General features: G+C 37.8%; 1 protein-coding gene and 1 non-coding gene across 2 annotated transcripts in view; both read left to right on the forward strand.

Annotated features, from left to right (window-relative positions):
- CPLANE1 (ciliogenesis and planar polarity effector complex subunit 1) overlaps positions 1–23,173 on the forward strand; it is a 109,475-nt gene that overhangs the window by 38,337 nt on the left and 47,965 nt on the right. Inside the window, 6 exon segments of the mRNA XM_078153213.1 lie at positions 2,060–2,345; positions 6,093–7,029; positions 14,279–14,442; positions 15,007–15,170; positions 21,660–21,742; positions 22,953–23,032. Coding sequence (XP_078009339.1) covers positions 2,060–2,345; positions 6,093–7,029; positions 14,279–14,442; positions 15,007–15,170; positions 21,660–21,742; positions 22,953–23,032 — 1,714 coding nt within the window.
- LOC144457236 (U6 spliceosomal RNA) lies at positions 15,523–15,628 on the forward strand. The gene has a single exon (XR_013486563.1). It is a non-coding gene; the product is annotated as a U6 spliceosomal RNA (small nuclear RNA).

Consider the following 23,173-nt stretch of genomic DNA (forward strand, 5'->3'; position numbering starts at 1 on the left):
ATCTGAGTCTGGTAATTTAGGCATTCTAACATTGTTGCATTATTCCTTTATCAAGTACCTTGAGCTATCTTCAGTCTGAGAAGCATTTTTTTTTTGGGGTGAGGCAGTTGGGGTTAAGTGACTTGCCCAGGGTCATACAGCTAGTAACTGTTATGTGTCTGAGGCTGGATTTGAACTCGGGTCCTCCTGACTTCATGGCTGGTACTCTATCCACTGTGCCACCTAGCTGCCCCAGAAGCATTTTGTTAAACAGTCATTTATTCTTTTTATTATAAATTTATAAGTCATTATTATTTATATGTAGAATCTAATAAATGTCCAGACCAGATCAATAGGTTATATATTAATATACCTATATCTGTTTTTTAGAGATTTCTAGAGATAGCTTCAGTAATTTCTCTTCTGTATATTCTCTTGAAGTATTTATACTAAGAGTCAGAAACTAATTAATTCCTTGTTTCTTTTATTAACTTCTAACATCTAATTATCATCTAAAACTAATTTTGTTAAAAGGCCAGGCACTGTGCTAGTGTTGGGGATGCAAATCAAACATTTTAAGAAAGTTTTATTAATGCTGTTTGTTTTTATATCAAAGTCATTTTGAGATATAGCCCTTGTACCCTTTTGTACCTCTCCCTTCTCCTGTCCCCCCCAAAATCCCCAATACCTTTCTTTTTCCTTCAGTGATACTTTCCTTATAACAAAAAAGTCACTATGAAAAATTGCAAATCCAAGATAGTGACTGAGTCCCACAGCTGATGTTGCATTTTACATTCATAGTCCTTACCTGTCCAATGAAAGGAATGAGGAACATTTCTTTATCCCTTTTCCAGGTCAAGATTAGTCATTGTAATTATACAGCATTTGTCCTTGTTTTAGTAGTGTTCTTGTGTAGTCATTGTGTATATTGTTTTCCTTGTGCTTAATTTTACATCAGTATATATCTTTCCATGTTTTTCTGAATTTCTCATAGTTATTTTTTTACAATATATTAATATTCCTTAACCTTCATACAGCACGTTGGTCCAGCCATTGTCTACTCATTAGGTACCTACATTGTTTCCTATTTTTTGCTAACATAAAAAGTGCTCTGATGTGTATTTTGGTATATATAAGAAATTCCCCTTAGGGCATCTTTAGGGGAAGATGAGAGGCTGCATTTGCCAGGAAAGTTGAACTCGCACCGCTGTGATCACTATCTCTCCTGATGGAGATAGCCTAGGACCCTGAATCCAAGAATTTGGGAATAGTAATGTTCCCTAAACCACTAGACCTGCTTCCATTTTGGCCTCTGCAGCCACCATTGAAAAGGGAAATCATTGTGGAGAAGGAGCCCACCATTCTCATTGCTACCAGCAACAATTGCTAACCAACTCTCACCAACAAGCAGCTAAGCACAAGAACCCTGATAGAATACCCTACGGCCACAAAATTTGCTTTTGGCACAGCCCTCGCATCTGGGCATGTGACTCTTGTAGGGAAAGGTCTAGTTATCTTCTCCACTTGCCAATCGTCTGCCATAGTTATAGGACAGACTAGGTAGTCTAGCTGAAGGATTATGGCACCCTGAGGAAGAGACAGGAGGCAACATTTGTCAGACAAGTCAAACCACCACTACCACATCTTCCTCACCGTCTCCCCTTAGACTTCAGTAGAGAAGGCCTAGGACACAGAGCCCAAGAACCTTGGGAATAGTAATGCTTCTAGCCCAGTACCCACAGCCATCATCCTGAAATGCAGGTCCATTCATGTCACCCCCCCCCCCCCCCACTTAGTAAACGCCAGTGGCTTCCTATTGCCTCAAGGAACAAATAGAAAATATTCTCCTTGGTACTCAGAGTTTTTCATAACATAGCCCCTCCTACCTTTCCATTGAGAAGATTATGATTGATCCTGTATCATTTTAATAATTTGTCATCTGAAGGAGCTGGAAGATCATCAAAATCTGTTCCCTCACTTCTATTATTTTTGCTACTGAAATAGATATCTGCCTTATCCTTCTAAACATTTATTATTGAATGTAACATTAAATTCTCTTTGATTATCCTTTTCCTCTTAGGGCCACAGACTGAGGAAATGATGTCTATTATTATGCATTCTATTTACAAAGTGAGAGTGAAAGCTTTGAAACGAGTAAGGAGGAATATAGGCCCTTTTGAAATGAATATCTGGGAACCACCTGAAGAAGAGACTACAGATAATAAGATTCATACTTATGACCGGTTTTCACTTGGGACCAGTTTGAGCAGGAGTACTCTTACCGAAGTAGGAAATTCCCTTGCTCATAGTGATACAGAGACAGCAGATACTTTCTCAGAAACTTTGTCATCTGAAAAAAAAAGAGAGTAAGTAAATTCAGATCAAAGGTGTGGTGGAGCTCACTTAATATAATTTTGTTTGGGGAAAAATGTCCCCATTGTCTACAGACCTCTCTGTCTGTCTTCCTATACCAATCTCAGCTGGAAAATGATTTACTATGACTTTTGCTTGTTGTTTTTCCTCTGAATTCAGACTGGTGCATTTCCTGTATCTTTCTGGAAAAGTTTTGAGTGAGGAGCTTGCTGTACTGCTTCCTGTTGCTCTACTCTCAAAGCATTCATTTTAAATTATTTTGTGATCTTTCTTTGTTTTTACATTGTTATAGTCATTTTGCATATTGTTTCATTGCCTCTGTTTACTTCACTTTGCATCAGTTCATGTAAGTCTTTCCTATATGTATAAATCTATACATATAAATCTCTGTATTCATATTCATCATATTTGTTGTTCCTTATAGCATAGCAATACTTATTATATTCTTATACCACTGTTTGTTTAGCCTCTATTTGTACCTGAGTTGATGGGCAGGTACTTTGTTTCCTGTTGTTTTTTACCACAAAAGTGCTGCATAAATAGTTTGGTGTATATGGAGCCTTTCTTTTTATTATTGTCTAGCAATAAGCCTAGTAATAGACTCTCTGGGTCAAAGTATTTGGACATTTTAGCCATTTTATTTACATAACTTCCAAATTGCTTTCCAGAATGGTTACACTAATTCACAGCTCTTCTAACAGTGCATTAGTGTGCCTATCTCTTCACAGCCCTTCCAACATTGACTATTCCTTTATTTTGTCATCTTTGCCAGTTTGCTGGGCATGAGATGAAACCTCAGAGTTGTTTTAGTTTTCATTTCTCTTATCATAAGTGGCTTGGAACATTTTTGTGGTTTTTAATGTTCAAACTTCTTTTGAGAATTATTTGTTCATGTTCTTTACCACTTACCTATTAGGGAATGACTTTTGGTCTTATCTATATCTGTTACATATCTATATATTATTGATACCAAACCCCTATCAGAGAAACTTGATACAAATATTTTCTCTCATTCTACTACTGTTCTAGATGCATTTGTTCATGTAAAAGCTTTTTAATTTCATGTAATCAAAATTATTTATTTTGCTTTTTATATGTGCCTCATCTGTATTTCACTTGGGATGGGTTTGAGTAGAAATACTTGTACAGAGTTCTTGTTTGTGTAGGAATTCTTCTTCATAGTTGTGAGAAGATATATACTTTTTTTTTTAATGGTATGGACTTATTGTTCACATATCTATTTGAATTTATTGTGGAAAATAACACATATAAAAGTATTCCTTGGTGAAATGCTCATCCGTCAATCATTTATTAAGCACCTACTTATGTGGCTGGCATTGGGCTAAGTGCTGTGTATACAAAGAAAGTCCCTGTTCACTCACAGTCTCATTAGGAAGACAACATGAAAACAACTATGTACACATAAAATGTATACAGGATAAAGTGGAGATAATCAATAGAAGGAAAGCACCAGGATTAAGGGGGAATCAGGAAAGGCTTTATGTAGAAGGTATAGTTTTAGCTTGGACTTAAAGGAATCCAGTGAAGTCAGGAGGCAGAAATGAGGAGGGAAAGCATTTCATGCACAAAGGGCAGCCAGTGAAAATTCCCAGAGTCTGAAGATGAAGTATCTTGTTCAACAATTAGCAGGGAGACGTGTCACTAGGTACCTGGATTGAAGAGTTATGTTGTAGGGGCTAGGGAGGGAGGCGTAAGGTGTAGGAAAACTGGAAAGTTAGGAAAAGCTAGGTTATAAAGGGCTTTTAAGACTGTACAGAAGATTTTATATTTGCTCCTGGAGGTAATAGGGAGTCACTGCAGTTTATTGAGTGTGTATGGGGAAGTTTAACATAGTTGAACTTACACTTTAGAAAAATTACTTTGTTGACTAAATGGAGGATGGCTTGGAGTGGAGAGAGAGACTTGCAAGTAGATCAACCCAAGGCTATTGTACACCAATCCCAGGTCTGAGTGGAAGAGGGCTTGCCTCGGTTGGTAGCAATATCAAAGGAGAGAAGTGGGCATATTCAAGAAATAGTTCAGAGATAAAATTGATAGGACTTGGTATCAAATTAGATGTGGCGAGTGAGAGAGTGAGGAGTTGAGTATAATATCTAGGTTGTGAGCTTTGGGGGACTGGGAGGATAGTGGCATCCTCAGTAGAAGTAGGGAATTTAGGAAGAAGGGAGCGCTTGGAGGGGAAAATAATGAGTTCGGTTTTGTACATGTCAAATTTAAGATGTCTGTGGGACATCCAGTTTGATATGTTAAGTAGACAGTTGGAAATTGGAGTCTGGAGGTTAGGAGAGAAGTTCATAGGTTACCAAAATGGGTGATACTGCCCCTTGGGGGAGCGCTGGAATAACCCAGGGGGGTGGTATTTTTTGAAATGACACAAATTTAAAAAAAAAAACATTAAATGGTTAAAGAAAGTAGATTTCCAGGGGGCACTGAATAATTTTTTTAAAAAGAGGGCAGTAGGCCAAATAAATTTGATATCCTCTAGCATTCAATTATCATCTCTATGCAGATGTTTCTCAGATTTAGATCTATATTTAAGCCTAAATCTGAGAAACATCTGCATAGAGATGATAAGTGAATCCATAGGTTGATGAGATCATCAAGTGAAATAATATAAGAGGAAAATAAAAGAGGACTCAAGACAAAGCATTGTGAGATATCCATGGTTATCAAGTGAGACGTGGATGAAGATTACAGCTCAAAGGAGACTGAAAAGTCATGGTCAGACCAGGAGGAGTAGATAGAGCGTTTCACAGAAACCTAGAGGAGAATATCAAGTAGCAGAACATGATTGACAGTGTTAAAGGTTACAAAAGTATTAAAAAGGATGAGGATTGAGAAAAGGCCATTAGAGTTGGAAAAAGCATTTCAACTCTCATTGGAGAGAGCCATTTCCATTGAATGAGGTTGGAAGCCAGACTTCAAAGACTTCAGAGAGTGACACAAAGGGAGTGGAAGCACTTATTTTAAATGACTTTTTCAAGGAGTTTAACCACACATTGGAGGAGAGAGATTAAACAATAATCAGTGGGAGTGGATGGATGGATCAGGTAAGGAGTTTTTGAAAATGGGAGGTGGTGGGCATGTTTGTAGACAATAGAGAAGCAATCAGATAGGAAGAGATCGAATATCAGCAGAGATGATAGAGGGAGCAATCTGCTGGAGAAGATGGACTGGAACTGAGTCACTGGTGTGTATAATGGCAGAAGGCATCTGAATGTTGAATGATGATGAGGAGGAGAATAGGAAGCTCTCAGTAAATGGCCTTAGTTTCTTCAGTGAAATATGGGGCAAGGTTCTCAGCCAAGAAATCCCTTTAAAAAAAAAAGAGAGATAAAATCCCTTTAAAAAAGGGATAAAATGTTTGGAAAAGCTGCTGTGGTGAGTGTGGGATAGTCAGGGAGTTGTAAAAGGATTGCCTCATATTTTTCTTTCTGGTAGATTTTATGTATTTTTACATAATTTTAATTTCACTTCACAAATTTCTCCCTTTGATATCTTTTATGTATTGCATTTCAGAGAATCATCAGTTTTTTCAAGTTATAGGAAGTCTGCGATGGGATCATCATCAACAGCCTGTCCTTCTCCCCATTCCCACCTCTTCCCTTTTATACATGGGGAATTAAGGCCCAAAGAAATTAATTGACCTGTTTATGAGAGAAGACTTTGTCAGTAATGAAGGATTAGTTTGAATTAATTTTTTTTATATTTTGTTATAGGAATGCCCAGAATCATGCAGAATTCACATTGATTAGTAAGCATGACAATAAGAAGAAAAAGTTCAATTCAGAAGAATGTCCTGAAAGGAAAGGTGATCATGAAAATTTACCTAGAGAAAATATAGTTCCTATAGTAGGTGTTTGGGAATTTGAACGTGATGATGATGAATATATTAAATTCCTTGATCTGTTCTTGAGTTATGTACTTGAAAAAGACCTGATTGGTTCTAATAATCCTGGTATTCCTTTTCTAAGTAGCTTTTCAGCCCATCTTAAGGAACATGAGCTTAATTCTTTGCTTTTTGATGTTCATACAACATTAAAACGTCGTCAGGGCAAACCCAAAAGCCAGAATGTGTTCAGAGCTGGCTCCTGCTATGTTATTATTCCTGAGTCTTGTGAATCTGAAAAATCATCTACTTTGAATAGTGAAAACTTCAAAAATTTGGGAAATCAAACATCTTCACCTTCAGTATTAGTTGTTCAAGGGCCAACATCTTTTATACAAAACTCTTCGAATGAAGTAATTAAAAGCACAGGAAAGAAAGGCTTGTTTGGTTTAAAAGAAAAATCGATGTACAGAATTAAAGATGACAATAGAGAGATACCCATGTCCCACAGATTACCAAAACAAGTTTTTCTTCCACAAAACTTTAAGACTACAAAATTCACTTACAAAGCAGTTCAGTGGAATGACATTATTCCTCATGAAGAACTTTCTCCAGAACTAAAGAACAAATTTGGCAGTATAGCAAAACTACTAGAATGGATGATAAGATGGTCTGATAGAAGATTGCTCTGTGACTTCAGTAAACCTGAATCATCCTCCCAAAGCCCCATCATACGGGTGAGGACCTCAGCAGCTGCCATTCTCACGTCCTTAAGGCTTTTAGAACAGTCACACTTTGTACAGCAAACAAGTCATGTGATCTATAAGGTAAGAAAATACTTGATGTTTTTTACCAAGTGAATGGGATTTATCATTTATTATGTGCCCCCTATGTTCCAGATGTTGGAACTATATGAAAAAAATAGCTCATGCCCTTTGGGAATTTACAATTTAATCAGAGGTTATGATATGTATACATATAAATATATGATATGGGGTAGAATATGATGATGATGATGATGATGATAGCTAACATCCATTAAGCTTTTCAAAGTGCTTTACATATAATATTTTGTTTGATTTGGTCTTGAACAACAGCCTTCTGAACTAGGTGGTGGTATCACCATTTTATATAAGGAAACTGGTGCTTGGAAAGGCTAAATGACTTGCCCAGAGTCACACAGCTAGTGTCAGAGATTGATTTAAACTTGAGTCTTCCTGACTCCAAGGCCAGTACTGTATTCACTGTACCACCTACTTGACAAATGAGAGGTACATACTGTGCTCTAAGGTAATTTGAAGAGACATACTGCTTTTTTAGGGGGGAGGGGTGGGGTGGGAAGGTGGCAGGGAAGGGTCCAGGAAGATTTAATGAAGTGGTGAATACCTGAGGTAGGCATGGGAGGATAGAAGAGATTTACAACAGAAAAAAATGAAGAGGGAGTGTCTTCCAAAGAGGCAGTCTGTGAGAGCATACAGAGCTGAAGAGAGAGTTATGTGAAGACTTTGGTGAATAGTCGTTAGGCCATAATTATTATAGAGTGCATGAAGGAGATTAATGTAAAAAAGGCTGGGGAAATGGATTGGATACAGAGTTTAGCAGCTTTAAATGGGAGACTAAAAAGTTTTTATTTTTTCCTGAGTCATTGAGGATATACAGATTATGTTTGAACTGAGGAGTGACATGGGCATACCTTGGCATTAAGAAGATTATTTTGGCAGTAGTTAAAGCATAGATTAGAGAAGGGAAAGACTGGAGATAGGTAAACCTATGAGGACTAGCTAAGACTTACACCAATCCAGATGAGAGTCCTTGAACTACGGTAGGGGTGAGAAACCTGAGGCCTTGAGGCCATATGTGGCCCTGTAGGTCCTCCAGTGGGGCCCTTTGACTGAATCCAAACTTCACAGAACAAATCACCTTAGTATAAGAATTTTTTCTGTTAAAAAAAAAAGGCTGCACCCAAGGACCTAGAAGGCCGCATGTGGCCTTGAGACTGCAGGTTCCCCACCCCTGATTTAGGGTGATGACAATAGGAATAGAGAAAAGAGGATAGACTCCAGAGTTGTTTTTGCTGGGATTTGGCAACAGATTGGATGTGGGTGGGAAAGGAAAGAGTCAAAGATAACTGTGAAGTTTTGATCCCCAGTGACTATAAGGGGGTTAGTAACATAATAGAATGAGGTAGGGAGTTTGTTAGGAGAAACAGGTTAGGAGGAGGAGAAATGAAGGGTTGAGTTTTAAACGTGTTACAGTTAAGGTGCTAGCAGGACACCTTGCTAAGGGCAGGTGTCCAAAATGGGATGAGCTGTTTCTACACGTTCTGTCTTCAAGATCAATATATTTTACTGGAATAGAGTACATGTTCTATTTCAGTGTTACTGCTTTTTGCTTCTCTTCTTCTAGATTGTCCTTCACTTCTGTGTTTTCGCATATCCAATCAGTTGTCCTCTCTTTTGTTTCTTTAGTGAGATTGCCATCGCATATTATATTTTTTATTCTGCTAATTATTTCTGCTTTGCAGGCCATAATTATAACTCTCATTTCTCTTTGAAATCACTAAAGAACAGTGTGTTCTAGTTCCACATTATCAAAATCCTCAAGGTCCTCTGTCTTGTCAAGTGTTGAATCATTTACCCTTTTTTTTCTTTTTTAAAAGTATTTCATTCATTCGGTAAATATTTATTAAGTGCCTACTATGTGGCAGGCACTGTGCTAAGCACTGGATGCCTGAACTTGTTTAGTAGATCTAGAGGCCATATTTCCTTCTGTTAATGTTTTCCTTCTTGATTTATCTGCTTATGCTTGGAAGACTTTTGAGTTTTTCTTCCTTCTGAGATCTTCGGTAATGTCAGTCTTTTTTTCTCCTCTTGTTTTCCCCTGTTCCTCACTTTCTGCTGCATTTCCCTCTGATGGTAGATTTTAAAGTATTTCAGCCTCTTCCTCTGCTAGGCTATTAACAGCTCACCAGCTTAGGTCTTTGCCCCAAGTGACTTTTTTTGTTGTTCATTCATGTCTGGCTTTATATGACCCCATGGACTTTGTCCATGGTATTTTCTTGGGAGAGATACTGGAGTGATTTGTCATTTTCTTCTTCAGTGTGTCCCTGTTTTACAGATGAGGAACTGAAGTAAATAGGGGTTAAGTAACTTGCCAAGAGTCACACAGCAAATAAGTGTCTGAGGCTGGAATTGAACCCACATCTTCCTGACTGCAGGCCTGGTGCTCTATCCACTCTGCCATCTCGCTGCCCCAGTGACTTTTGGGGGGAAGAGAATTGGCCCCAGCTGGATGCTGGGCTCTTTCCCTCAGCTTTCGTGGATTACCATGCTGCTCCTTCCACATGATGTACCATCCTGTCTTGTCCTGTTCCCTCTGTTTCTTAATCCTCTCACCTAGCAGTATACACCATGGCCATTTGGTGCTGTTGTAGCCTGGGTTGACAGCTGTTGTTTGCAGTTTAGTTCACGATGGCTTGAAGAGGAGAGGTGGGGTGGGGTGGGGTTATTGATCCTCCACTCTACTGAAGGGATTTTTTGCAGCACAGAACCCTGCCATGGTACTAGCAATGGAGGCCTTAGTAAATTTTTAGTTTGGTGCTTGGATCTCTATGGTACTAGAAAGAGAGATGTGGGCCTGGGTTGTAGGGTTGTGATTTTTTTTTTTTTGCAAGCCTGTGCAGTAGTCACTAGTGTAGTCTCCTTGCTGGTAGAGTGGTGGGCAGTAGGGCGAGGAGGTGTTTAGTGAACTCAAATTAGGCATTAGTTCATGGAGTTCTTTACCTTGTTTTGAGTTTCTGCTGTCCTAGATCAGGGAGATAGCTGAAGTTGCTTTATCTTTGGAGCATAGTATCTGTTTAGGAGAGGTTGTGTGAGGGTCAGAGAAAATGTCAAATCCTCCATCTTTTGATCACGTGAACTGAAGTTCTAGAATGGGATTTTGAGATGGGTGCTCAGGAGAGAGATGGATGCTGGAGTAGGTAGTCATTTGTGTAGTGGTTAGAAAAGAAGCCATGGGAGTAGATGTTTTCTGAGAGCAATTAGAGGAAGATAAGAGGAATTAGCATCCATGGTAGACACACACAATTAAGGGGTTGAAGTCCATTTAAACAAACCCTTTATGTGCCAGGAATTATGTTAAAAGAGATGAAACAGTCTGTTCTTAAGAATCTTACTGTGTGTAAGTACAAAATATAAAAGTAATTTTTGGCTTGGGTAAGAAGCTGTAGTGCAGACCAGTTAAGATGAAGAGCAGCAGAAGCCCACAGGGAGAGTAGTTAACAAAACTTCATTACTATTTAAAAGGGGAGGAGGAGAACAAATGCCAAGATGCATAGTCTTAGTGTGCAGCCCCCATGGCTTTCAGCTGCAGGTGGCACACAGTGGGTTGGTTTCTGGGCACAGAACTTTAAAAGCACCTTCACACTCCTATCATAGACCTAGAAGCTCTCAGGGCTAAAACTTCTATAGAGTTAGACAAAGAACTTACTCATCACTGATAAAAGCTTGCCCTGTCCTTCTGAGGGAAGATACTGGGACCAGTGAAATGAAAGTATTTTCTAAATTGCCTAGTCAGGAGTGAGGAATGTGGGGCAGGGACATAAGGAATTCATCTCTAACTGTACCATCCCACAAAAGGCTTAGGGGTGGATAATGCCCACTTTGTGGATTTATTAGCCTCAGTATACATACATCCTAAGAAGTTGGGACCGTACTAGTCATACTTGTTTTTGCCAGTTCATAAAAGCATTAATAATAAGGGGTAAGGGGTATCACCATAAGCATCTTTAAGAAGGTGGCCCTTGACCTGAGCCTTAAGTGCTTTTGAAACCCTAAAGTGCTTTATAAATATCACTTATTGTTGATGATGTTGTTGCTATTATTAATACCTAGCAAAGAAAACTGAGAAGAAATAGTCAGGTAGTAGGAGAACCAGGATTGACTAGTGTCATGTAAACTAAGAGAGCAGGAAATGTTAAGGAGGATAGAGTGGTCAGACAGTTAATGAGCAGATATTTATTAACCACCTGTTATGTGCCAGACACTGGATAGAAAAGTAAAAATGATATAGTTTTTGCCTTCCAGGAGTTTACATTGTATCAGGAGAGAAAACATGTATGTATATAAATATATACAAAATATATACACGGTGATTTTGGGGAAGGAGGGAGGCATTAGCAGTTGACATCAGAAAAGTCCTCATAGAAGGTGGCATTTGAAATGAGCTTTCTAGGAAATGAGGGATTCTAAGAGGCAGAAGTGATGGGGGATGCATTCTAGGCATAGGAGAAAGCCTCTTCAAAGCTGTGGATATAAGAGGGATGTAAGATGTCAAGAACAGGAAGAAGGATAATCTGCTTTCACCATGGGGTGCATGAGAAGGAATAATGTTTAATAAGATTGGAAAGGCAGGTCAGGCTAGTTGAGAAATTACAAACGAAGGAGTTTTTATTTGATCCTGCATGTATCAGGCAACCGCTGGAACTGTTTGAGCATGATGATGCTACGATCAGACCTGTGCTTTAGAAAAATAACTCTGTCAGCCTGTGTAGAGGATGGATCAGTGTGAAGAGAGGCTAGAGGCAGAGAGAACAATTAGGGTATTGAGAGGTGACAAAGGCCTGAATGAGTATGGTGGCTGGAGGAGAGAGAAGTGATGAATGCAAGAGCTGGAATGAACATAAACTTGGCAAAACTTGACAGTGAATTAGATACATGGGTGAGGGTGAGGGTGAGGGAGAGCGAAGGGTCGAAAAATGACTCTGAGATTGTGAACCCATCAAGCATAGTGATGCCCTTGACAAAGATTGGGGAGATATGGGTGAGGGCTGGGTTTTGGGTGAAAGATAATAAGTTCCAAAATGTTCAGTAGGCAGTTGGTGATTCCCACCTGGGGATTAGGAGAGATATGTAGGCTTGGATATATAGATCTGGAAATCATCTGCATAGATGTGACAATAATTATACCCACGGCAGCTGATGAATTAAGCATTATGGATGATGTAGAGAAAAAAGAGAAGAGGGCTTTTTGTTCTGAGCGAGAGTGTTAAATACTGCAAAAGGATGAAGGATGAGGAGTGAAAACTGTCAGATTTGGCAATTATAAAGTCATTAGTGCATTGAAGAGAGTAGTTTCAGTAGAATGGTGGAGAAAGAGGCCATATTACTGGAGGTTGAGTTGCAAACTCAATATGCGTAACAGTGTTATGCGGTCACCAAAAATGCTAATGTCATCTTGGGCTACATTATGACGAGCATAGCTTCCAGGAATAGGGAGGTGACATATTCCTACTACTATATTCTGCCTTGTTCTGCCCAGAATTCCTATGGAGTATTTTGTTCAGTTGTCAGCCTAGGTTAAGAGGTATATTGAGAAGCTGGAAAGTGTCCACAGAAGGACCTTGAAGCTGTGACATATGAGGTTTCATGGGAATAACTGGTGTGTTTAACCAGAAGAGAAGACTCAAGCGAGAGTGACAGCTGTTTTTAAGCGTCTGAAGAACTGTTGGGTGGAAGACAGAGTAGATTTGTTTTGTTTGATCCAAGAGGATAGAATCAAGAGCAGTGGGTGGAAATTTCAAAGAGGTGTATTTAGACAATAGCAGAAAAAAAAACTTCCTAGCGATAAAAGCTCTCTGAAAATAGAATGGCCTGCCTGAAGAGTTTGGTGGGTTCCCCTTCTTTGTCTTTGATCAAAACTGGGAGGACCACTTGTCTGGTATGTTAGAGTGAGAATTCTTTTTTATATTTATATAGTGACTGCTGAGGACCATTCCTCTCTCAGATTCTGTAATTCTGTGGCGGTAGATGATGGGGGTGATCCCAACTTGAGAATTGTTGAGGTGGAAATCATGGTGGGACAAAGGATTTAATGTAAAGAATAATACATACTTGAACTAGCTAGCTAATTATGAAGTCAAGTCTGTGAGGGCAGAAGGGAAATCGGGCCAATATAAAACTTGGAAAATTGGGATGGATGGAAGAGCTAGAGGTCATGGTGAGGGCGGAGAAAGATGGTATGTGTTCTCCTCACAAGGTGACTGTGGGCAGTTTGGGCTTGGTTTTGGGGTCCGCGAGGATTATACCAAACTGAAATGTGGTGCCAGGGTTACACTCGTGGTCAAATTGGAAGGGAGGTCCAAAAAGCAGTGGAGTTTTCAGAAAATGTTAATGTTCATCCATTACCTGTGTGATAAAGGCTTGCTTTTGTCTGGAGCATTGTGTCCATTTCAGCCTGTGTGGTGGAGGCCTCCTCTACTGTAGGCTGTATTAGTTTTCTTATGCCCTATCCATCTTTGAACTCCCAGTTCAAAGCCCCCCAACCTAGAACTGATTTTATCCTCATTTGATCTCATTGCACTTTACCTAGTTCTTATGCATTTATAAGAGTCTAATATGCAATATGTTTAATTATCTAAAGTCTTTTTTTCTCCTATTCGATTATAAGGACCTTGAGATCAGGGACATTATTTTATTTGTTTACTTATTTTTGTTCTCCTTTCCTCCTGCAGTGCCTAATGATTGAGTGCCTTATATAGTGAGTGCTTAATAAATGTTCTTTGTATGAATTAACAACAACAAAAAATTGGAAATTTAGTTTTTCTGTTGGTCCATCCTAAACCCTAGGTAGTTAGTGACACAATAGCATAGCATTTTATTGCTTCTTGTTTCAGTGAAGCTTTAAATTTAACAGTTTCATTCCAAAAACATTTATTAATGACCTTCTGTGTACACAGTGTCTTCTGATATTTAGTTAGTATTAACTTTTATAGAGCATACTCCATATTACATGTTGTTAATTCTCACGAGATATACACACTTTTGAATAAGTGCAGAATGTGATTAAATAATGAGCCAGTGTGGTGTAGTATCCAGAGTAAGTCATGTGTTCCCATCCTACTTCTAATACATAAAATTTTGTGACCATGGACACTTAAAACCTTATTAGCAGTTGATGGAGGATGCTGTAGATGGAGTCCCCATTTGGAGCAAATCACAGATCTTTGAAATATCTCTGTACTTAAGATTAAATAAAATAAAGAATACAGTAATAAACATTACAAATATTTTATTTTAGATTCCAGAGAATCATTATTCTCTGCCTTCTGTGCTCTTACCTGAAGCTAAACACAATATTGAGAAAGAAAGCATTGTAGATACTGGCTGTCCAGCGTCAGTGTCAACTCCAAATGAAATTCAGGAAGTTCATAATAGTGATGGACCTTATAACAACTTTTTGGAGTAAGTTTTTACTTAAAATTTCCCTTCATTAGAATAGGTGTGTGGGGAAGACTTCTGGAGTAGAGACTAAAGGTATTAAATGACTGATTTTTGCATGTCTTTTAACTATGATAGTAAGCAGTGAGGATCCCTTAACAATTTATTTTAAAATGATGGAAAAATCACTCATTTTTCCTGTTATTTGTTTTTGCTTAAATCTTTTTGAGAAGGTGGCTATGATTGAATATTAAATTTTGACATGTAACCTGGAGGATTGCATAAAAACTATGAGTAATCAATTTTTAATAAATTTTTTTATTTGTGAAAGTAACTGAAGTTCTTTTAGTCATTTCAGTATGCAGGATGTATATTCATTAAGGAGTGACAGAAAAGACTCCTTTTTGAAATGGGCCAAATATGTTAGAATTCTCATCATTTGAATACAGGTCTTTTCATAACTATCTAAGAAAGTCTTTTCTGCTTTTAAAAAATAACAATGACTAAACCATTTTGAAAAAAAGTACTTTTATCAAGAGCCACATTTTGGTCTAGTTTGTAATTTTTTTTTTCTAATGTTTCTGTCAGTAGAATAACAACTCAATCAAAAGAACCTAAAATAAAAGAACTCATTGAGGAGAGCATTTCTTTTACTCATGTTACTGATAAAGAATTTACAGATTTTGATGAAGACATCCTAGAAGAAATGGAAATATTTACACAAGAGGAAATGAAGGTGCCAGACTGTGGAGGTAAGTTCATTTAGTAGATAACTTATTAATTTGATGTTATAAATTTGATGCTAATTTTAAGCCAATATTGTAGTTGCTATATTTATTTTAGAGTTGTCTGAAACTATAATTTTAAAATTATTTTATTATTAAAGAGTTTATCTTTATTAGCTTGGAGATAGGTATATTTTTTCTTAAAATATTTTAGCTACTTATAATATTTTTTCCTGTTGTACCATTACAATGTCCCTTAGGCTATTTGTATGAAAAAGTATCGTCTCTTATGATCCAGTTGATCAAGATCCCTAGATCTGAAGGTCATAGAGTGTTAAGAATCCAAAGAATTACTAAGCCAGTGACTAAAGAGTCATGAGTGCTTACTTCAAGCACATATATTAAAATTGAAACTCTAAAGAGAAGATTAGCATGGCCCCTTGGGCAGGGATGACATGCAAATTCATGAAGCCTTCCATATTTTTACCAGGAGAACGATCTTCACAGTAACAGCAATATTGTAAAGATAATTAACTTTGAAAGTATCTGATAGACACAATGACCAACCACAATTCCAAAGTACTCTGATTGGATCATAATACATGTGGAAGTAATATGAGATCTTAATGAGAGGCATGATTGCATCAGATTATGAAGAGCTATAAATGTTCCTCTCTAATAGTCAGTGAGTGATCTATCCTGGATATTAATTTTCGCCTATGCCATTGTAGCTTAATAAGCATTAAAATGGACAGCTTACATAGACATACATAAATTTTCACCTACCTTTAAGTTGGAATTGTGCAGAAAAGTACAAAAGTATAAACCAGTATATGTTTATTTGGAGAGAATTCTCAACATTTGAACTTAACTAGGTAGGCAGTAGGGAGCTTTTGAAGGGTTCAATTCAATTCAATATTCAATTAAATTAAAATTTGTTAAGTGCCTACAACGGCCCAAGCACTGTGCCCTATGCTGGGTTTTATATAAGAGGTTGGCATGCGTATTAATAGTCACTTGCTTCAGCTGTGACTGACTCTTCTTGACCTCATTTGGAGTTTTCTTGCCAAAGATACTGGAGTGGTTTGCGATTTACTTCTCCAGCTCATTTGACAGATGAGGAAACTGAAGCAAACAGGATTAAGAAATTTGTTTGTGGTCACAAAGCTAGTCTGAGGCCTAATTTGAGCTCAGGTCTTCCTGACTCCAGGCCCAGCACTCTGTCCATTGCTCTGCCTAGTTGCCTGGCTCATGCATATAGTTATGCTTGAAGAAGATATTCTTGACAGCAGTGTGGATATATGCATGTGTACATACATATGTATATATACTCGCATACATATCGTGCATGTGAATATAGGCATATATGTATACACATCTGTATATGTCTACACACACGTGTGTATATACATGCATACATATAACACATATGTATGTGTGTTTGGGAAAGGCTAGTGTAGAGTGAGAATAAAGGGTAGGAGGTTATTACAGTGACCTAGTCAGGTTGCTAAAAAGGACCTGATCTAGGATGTGACAGTGGTAACAGTTATGGTACCACATCTGGGATAAATGATCATCCAGAGCCTGAGGATTTAGATAAATACTCCTTTTAATAAAAACATTCAGTGATCTTCAGATAAAAATTAATCCACATAGTAGTAAAAAACTAGTCCAAGAATGTTAAAGCAGGTTAAAAACCTCTGACAAGGAGGTTCTTTAAGGTCTCAGAAGCTCCTTTGCTAAAGTCCTAAAACTTATATTTTCTTTACCCAAAGAGTCTATAGCTGAGTTAGCTTAAACTTTCCCAGGTCTGCTCCATAGCATATTTGATCACAACAGCAGTTGAGGTTGTGAGATTATGGGAAAGTTAACTCAGATTCCACTAGTGTTCTCTCTACAACAAATGGGAATAGAGAAGAGGAGACAGATATAAAAGATACTGCTGCGGTAAAATCAGTAGGTCTTTGGTAACTGTAACCAAGATTACAAACATGGGAGACTAGGTATAATGCTGGCAAAAATATTGAAGTTAGGAAAAGGAGCAAATTATTAGGGAAAGATAATTAAGAAAAAACATTTCTCTTGAATATATTGAATTTGATGTGCCATTTGTCCTGTAGGACAATATAGATGTTCTGTAGGCAGTTAGAAATAAGGGTTGTAGTTCAGGAGAGTTTAGGTAGGGTTGGTGGTCATCTATCTAGAGGTGACAGCTGAAGCTGTAAGAGTGAATGAGATCAACTCAAAACAGCACATACATACAGAAAAAAGAGGACCAAGTCAGAACGTGGGAGGATTTCCACTTTAAGAGATCAATAGAAGAGGAATAAGAGCTATCAAAGAAGAGGAGTGATTAGAGAGGTGGGAGAACTCAAAAGGCAAAGGAGGAAAGACTATCCAGAGTGAGAAAGTGTTCAATAGTGTCACATGCTGTACAGGGCAAATTCAAGATGGATGACTAGACACTTTTTCTTATCCTCATGCCCTCTCAAACCTCTCTAAAATAGGAATTTTTGAAAGAGATAAAAGCACTTTTAGCTGTCTCCAAGGTCTAAAACACCAAGAACCCAATGAACTATCATCAGAGAAGGCTAATCTCTAACCTACAGCATGCTCACTCAGCATCCCCTGTTCCACCAGCCATCACGCTCTAGCAGGATTTCATAAGCTGACCCACCGGCTTGCAATGAAACTCAACTCTATCCTGTTCTCAACCTTGTGCCCTAGAAAACCAAAAGGCAGAAGCTTTCTGTGGCTGGGAAAGCAGCATGGTAATGTTGAGGAATAGAAGGAACTGGGGCAGGACACCAGCATCTGTGGCACTCCACTAGGTCTGCGGAAAAGAAGATTGGTATCTAGATGGGCACGGTTCTGTCTCCCTAGAAGTGATTTGGAGCAGACACCAAGGCCGGTGAATTCTTCAGTATGGGAGAAAGTTGAAATGAGTTTGAGGTCTCTTTCTTGGGGGTCACTATCATCAAAAGAAAAGGGAGTCAGAGGAATAGGGGAATATAAGAGAAAAAGACTGAAATTACCAAAAGTTCCAGGAGGAAAAAAACTCATTAACATGAGCAGATAAACCCACAGGGAAGATATTAATAACAGAAGTAATTATGGCTTCTAGATTGGCCAAATAACCTCAGATATCTATGAATAAATATTGCAAGAAAAAGGATACCTAACGAAGCAGAGGACCTGTATGGAAAAACATCAGGATGTTCACAAGTGGTTTAAAGGAGAAATAAGAATTGTGAAAGCAGAATTTGTGGCTTGAACAGCAGAAATAATTGACAGAATAAAAAAACTTGAATCCACCATGGCAAACTTCAGCAAAGAAACAAAAGAGAGAATAAATGATTGGGAATGAAAACATACAGAAGTAAAGGATAATCTTGAAGAGAAGCAAAAATTTATAAAATTAAAAGAAAACATGATCTTTATATAATCAAAACCTAATGCTCTCTGTGACAGGATGCATAGAGATAGCCTAAGGATAAGTTTCCCAGAAAAACAAGACAGGTCAAGAAAACTGGAGAATAATGCTGGAAGTAGTCCAATAAAACTGCCTTCAATTTCTGAACACAGAAAACAGAGTGCCATTTCAAAGAATCCATGGATAACTTCCAAGAAAACAAAAACTCCAACACATATAGTGGTTAAATTTAACAATTCCATTGACAACAGATTTTGCAAGGGACCAGGAAGAAGACCTACAAATATGAAGTTAAGGAAATTAAAATAACAAAAGACTTTTCTGTACCCACTAGAAACCCCAGGAAGAGATGGAATAATGTGTTCCCAAAGCAATATACCATGCAAACTTGAGCCTAATCATTAATGAAGAGATATGTTCAATGAAAAAGAAATATTTGGAACTGTTGCCTGCAACCAGATTGTACACCAAACGGAGAAGCGTGAAATAACTTATGACATGGGCCAGGTGGAGCAGAATTACTGGCTCAGTTTATTCATCTGAGGGTACAGGATATATAGAGAAAATCTAGCCTAATTTCAAAGAGTCCTCCCCATGAGATACTCCCCAGAACATCTGCTGAGGATGTGACAACATGAATTTCCTCGTTATCAGGGTTCCTAGATTGGGTTGTATTTTCCAAGGTTTTCCCAGGCGCCTTGGTGCCACCTGCATAGAGGAGTGAATGTGTAAATCTAAGGTTCAAAGAGTGAGAAGGAATGTCTCAGGGACCTCCTAATCAGGAAGGGATTGGAGAGCCGTACCACTTAATCAGTGAGCCCTTTTGGGTAAAAGCCTGGGCAGAGGTCAAACTCTGCCTTGGATCTTAAACCCTTATCAGACTCTTAAGATCGGCCCTCAACATGGAACACTCCTATAATGAAAACCACGTAAAATGTGTTTGCTTCACAAACAAACCAGATAATAGGAATATAAGAAAGATAAACAAGTACAGCAACCAAGTAGCATATTAAAATAAATTACCTCCAGGAAAAAAATAACTAAAAAGAAAAAAATATACCTGTCAACAACAAAATAACAACAGACCATTAAGAGATTTCTTTCAAAGGACACAAGGAGGCAAGTTTAATAGCAGAAGTCAAGTAGAAGGAGTAACAGTGGAGGCCTGAAACATCATGGACTAAATCTTACAACACACTGTCTACAGGTCATTCAGTCTGTGTGGCTAGATTGCAAAATGGGAGGATGTAGGAAAGGGGAAAGGGGAGGTAGAAAATAAAGGGGAATAGGTGACATCCCCTAATCAAGTCAAAGGTTAATAATGAAGGGCAAATAACTCCTGCAACCTCTCAGGAGGCAGAAGGTCTACAAGAGAATAGGGAGGAGGCAAAGGGAAGGATTAAAACAGAGGAAAAGAAATGGAGAAGTCTTGTTTCATTGGTAGAAATGGGGACCTCACTGAAAAATGCCTCCATGGGGGAAGAGAGATCTGTAAATGGAGATGGGGACCTTACAGTGGGTATAATCTCCAGGGATTTGGTGTTTGGAAGGACTATTCATCCTGCCTCAAAGAAGGGGAATCGGAGCTCTTGGGGGCAACTTTTGCCCAGATGAGGAGGAGGACATGGACCCGGCAAGAGATTTCATGACAAATGGGGAAAAATGATTGTGTAGAAGAGCAAAAGGTGGTAAGGAACTGCACAATCAGAAACAGGAAAATTCCTTCCAAGGGGCAATACTCCTATTTTCTGTCAACTGCAGGAATTGATATTTTTGAATGTGAGTCATAATAGAAGGGAAAGCACTTTCAGTACTGTGATATAAAGGGGCACTAGCCTATAAAGAGCAAGTGTAGACAGACATTGTACCCTTGAAAAAATTTGTCATTGAAAGGTCGGACAGAGATGGGAGGATAGAAGGGTCAAAAGAAGTCCTTTTTAGGATTGGGAGACCTGAGCATGTTCCTAAGGAGACGAAAGGAGCATGGCATTCCCCATCATGGACTCTCCGCTCCAGGCCAATTGGACTAGTGGTTTGCAGTTCCTCAGACTTGGTTTTCTATTTCTCATCTTCTTGCTTTTGCACAAGCCATCCCAGTGTGCTTCCTCATCTATTTCTTTCAGAATCCTTATCTTCCTTCAAAGCTTAGTTCAGGTGTCACTTTTTTCCATGCGACTTTCACTGATTTACTTAATTTATTAATGGTCTCTGCTCTGATTGTCTTGCATTTATCTATCTGTATGGATATACATATGTATATATACACATTTATACTTATACATATTTACATACACACATATACATACATATTTGCATACACTCACAAACATATATATTTATATTTCTATCCCTTTCTTCTTCCCCCAAAGAATATAAAATCTTTCCATTGTGATTCTTTTTTTTTTCTTTTCAATTTTTAGAGGCAATCAGGGTTAAGTGACTTGCCCTGGATCATACAGCTAGTAAGTGTCTGAGTTCACGTTTGAACTCAGGTCCTGCTGATTGCAGGGCTGGTGCTCTGTCCACTGCACCATCTGGCTACCCCCACAACATAAATTCTTTTAAGGACAGCGACAGCAACTGTTTCTATTTCATCTTTGTATTTGTGGTACCTATCAGAGTGCTTTAGCTCTTTGTAGTCACATAAATGTTTGTTGAATTGAATTGACAATGTATGGCAAAAGGGGTGATTGCTAGAGGAAAGTTTTGGAGGTTGTCTAACAACATAAAAGTAAGAGAGAGGCCTCTTTTCTGAGACAAGATAATGGGAAAGGAAAATGGCTGATGATAATGAGATGTTTTAAGAGGTTGAGAGATTAGATGACTTCACTTCTCAGTGAAGCAGAAGGTCATCCACTCTGTTATAAGTGATGGGGAATGGGGACTTGAGGAGAGTGTAAAAGTTTTGAATGATCACTGAGAAGAACCTAAGGATTTAATAATCATACTTTTAAAATATGCCTCTGAAAAAGTTAATAAATTGATCGCCATTTAATTTTCCATCTTTGTTGTTTATTTCAAGTGTTCTAAAAACCAGTGCAGTTCTAAGATAATTATTTCTGCTTTTTTGTGTCTCAATCTAGAGAATTCTGAAGAATCATTTGGAAGTCTAAAAAACACTGAAATTTCTATCAGCCTTATGTCATTAGAAGGACAATCAGAAGAAGTAAGAAAGGGTACATGTGGGTGACTCAAGTTGGCTATTTCTTCTTGTTGTTAATGTTATAAATGCATCTGCTAAGAGTATAAACATATCTTTAAAATCTCACTATTCATCTTATTTTAAAAATTATTGATGAAAAAAATCCCCATGCAATATTTTTTCCTTAAAATTGAAATGTTGAAAGTGTCTGTTTAATTTCACAATTTTACTCCAGTAATTTAATATAATCAGTGAAAGTGGCAGATGTCTTAAGTGTCAGGCAAAAAGTATAATTTCTTTAATGTACATGTAGGAAAACTTGTACATGTTATATATTCTTTGGTGTCTTAGAACTTTAAACTTTCATCTGGTAGAATACGTTATTCACAGGTAGACTGAAGGTATTTTTAGATATTTTACCACTTGAAAGAATTCTTACAAAATGACCATTACACCATATTTTAAAGTTAAAGTAATAGAGTAATTAAGAACCATGTATTTGCATGAGAGGAAGAACAATTGCACCATTCTGCATTTTTCTCAGCTAGGTTATAAGCTTATCTGTCCTTCACTTTTCTATCTACCTATCTATGTCTTATTCAAGGGACAGGTGGCAGATTATGCAGTCTAAATATATGGATAAGAGCGTAGTTTCAGAAGTCATCCATTTAAAATTCTTGCTAGGCCACAGTGTTATTAAAAGAAACAGACTTTTCATAGACCATTTATTTGCTTGTTGGAGTTTAGTTGCTGTAGGCACAGCTCCTCAAACTTATTTGGCTTATTGCTCCCTTTAAAAAAAAATTACTCAAATCCTCCCCCTCCAAAAATCTACTTTCTTTAACCCTTTAACAGCTTTTTTGAATTTTGCATCATTTCAAACTACTATTGCCCCCTTGAATCGTTCCAGTGCCCTCCAGGGCATCAGTATCACTGACTTTGGGAAACTATGCCACTAACCTGTTTTGTGGCATTGATTCCTTTTGCAGTTGGTGAATCCTATAAATGCCTTGCTTAGAATAATATTTTAAAATTAGAGTTACAAAGTAAACCAAAGGTTAGTGAAAATACAGAGAGGTGTAATTTTTTTCTTTTCCAGGTTCAAGAACCCCAGGTTAAGAACCCCTTTTCTAGGGGAATGGTTGTTCATGAGGCTTAATTAGAGTCAGGATGCCCATGGCTATATGCACAGTTGTTCTTTTTTTATGCCATTTTATCATGTGTTATTTTTTAGCAGCATTCCAGAAAAAAGGTTGAGTGTCCATCGAAAGAATCAGAGGAAGAACTGGTTAAAACATCATTTGAGCAGAAAGAGTAAGCTTTAAAAATTTTTTAATGATTATGATAATTGGCTCATTGAATTCAGTGAAACTTTTTCCCTCAATTTTTAATATTTTTTCTGAGGTTATTTTACTTACAAATCAAGTTTTATCTTAGTATATTTGAACTGTAGCT

This window comes from Phascolarctos cinereus, unplaced genomic scaffold, assembly GCF_003287225.1.
Source record: "Phascolarctos cinereus isolate Bilbo 61053 unplaced genomic scaffold, phaCin_HiC Scaffold_4;HRSCAF=312, whole genome shotgun sequence".
Taxonomy (NCBI): Eukaryota; Metazoa; Chordata; class Mammalia; order Diprotodontia; family Phascolarctidae; genus Phascolarctos; species Phascolarctos cinereus.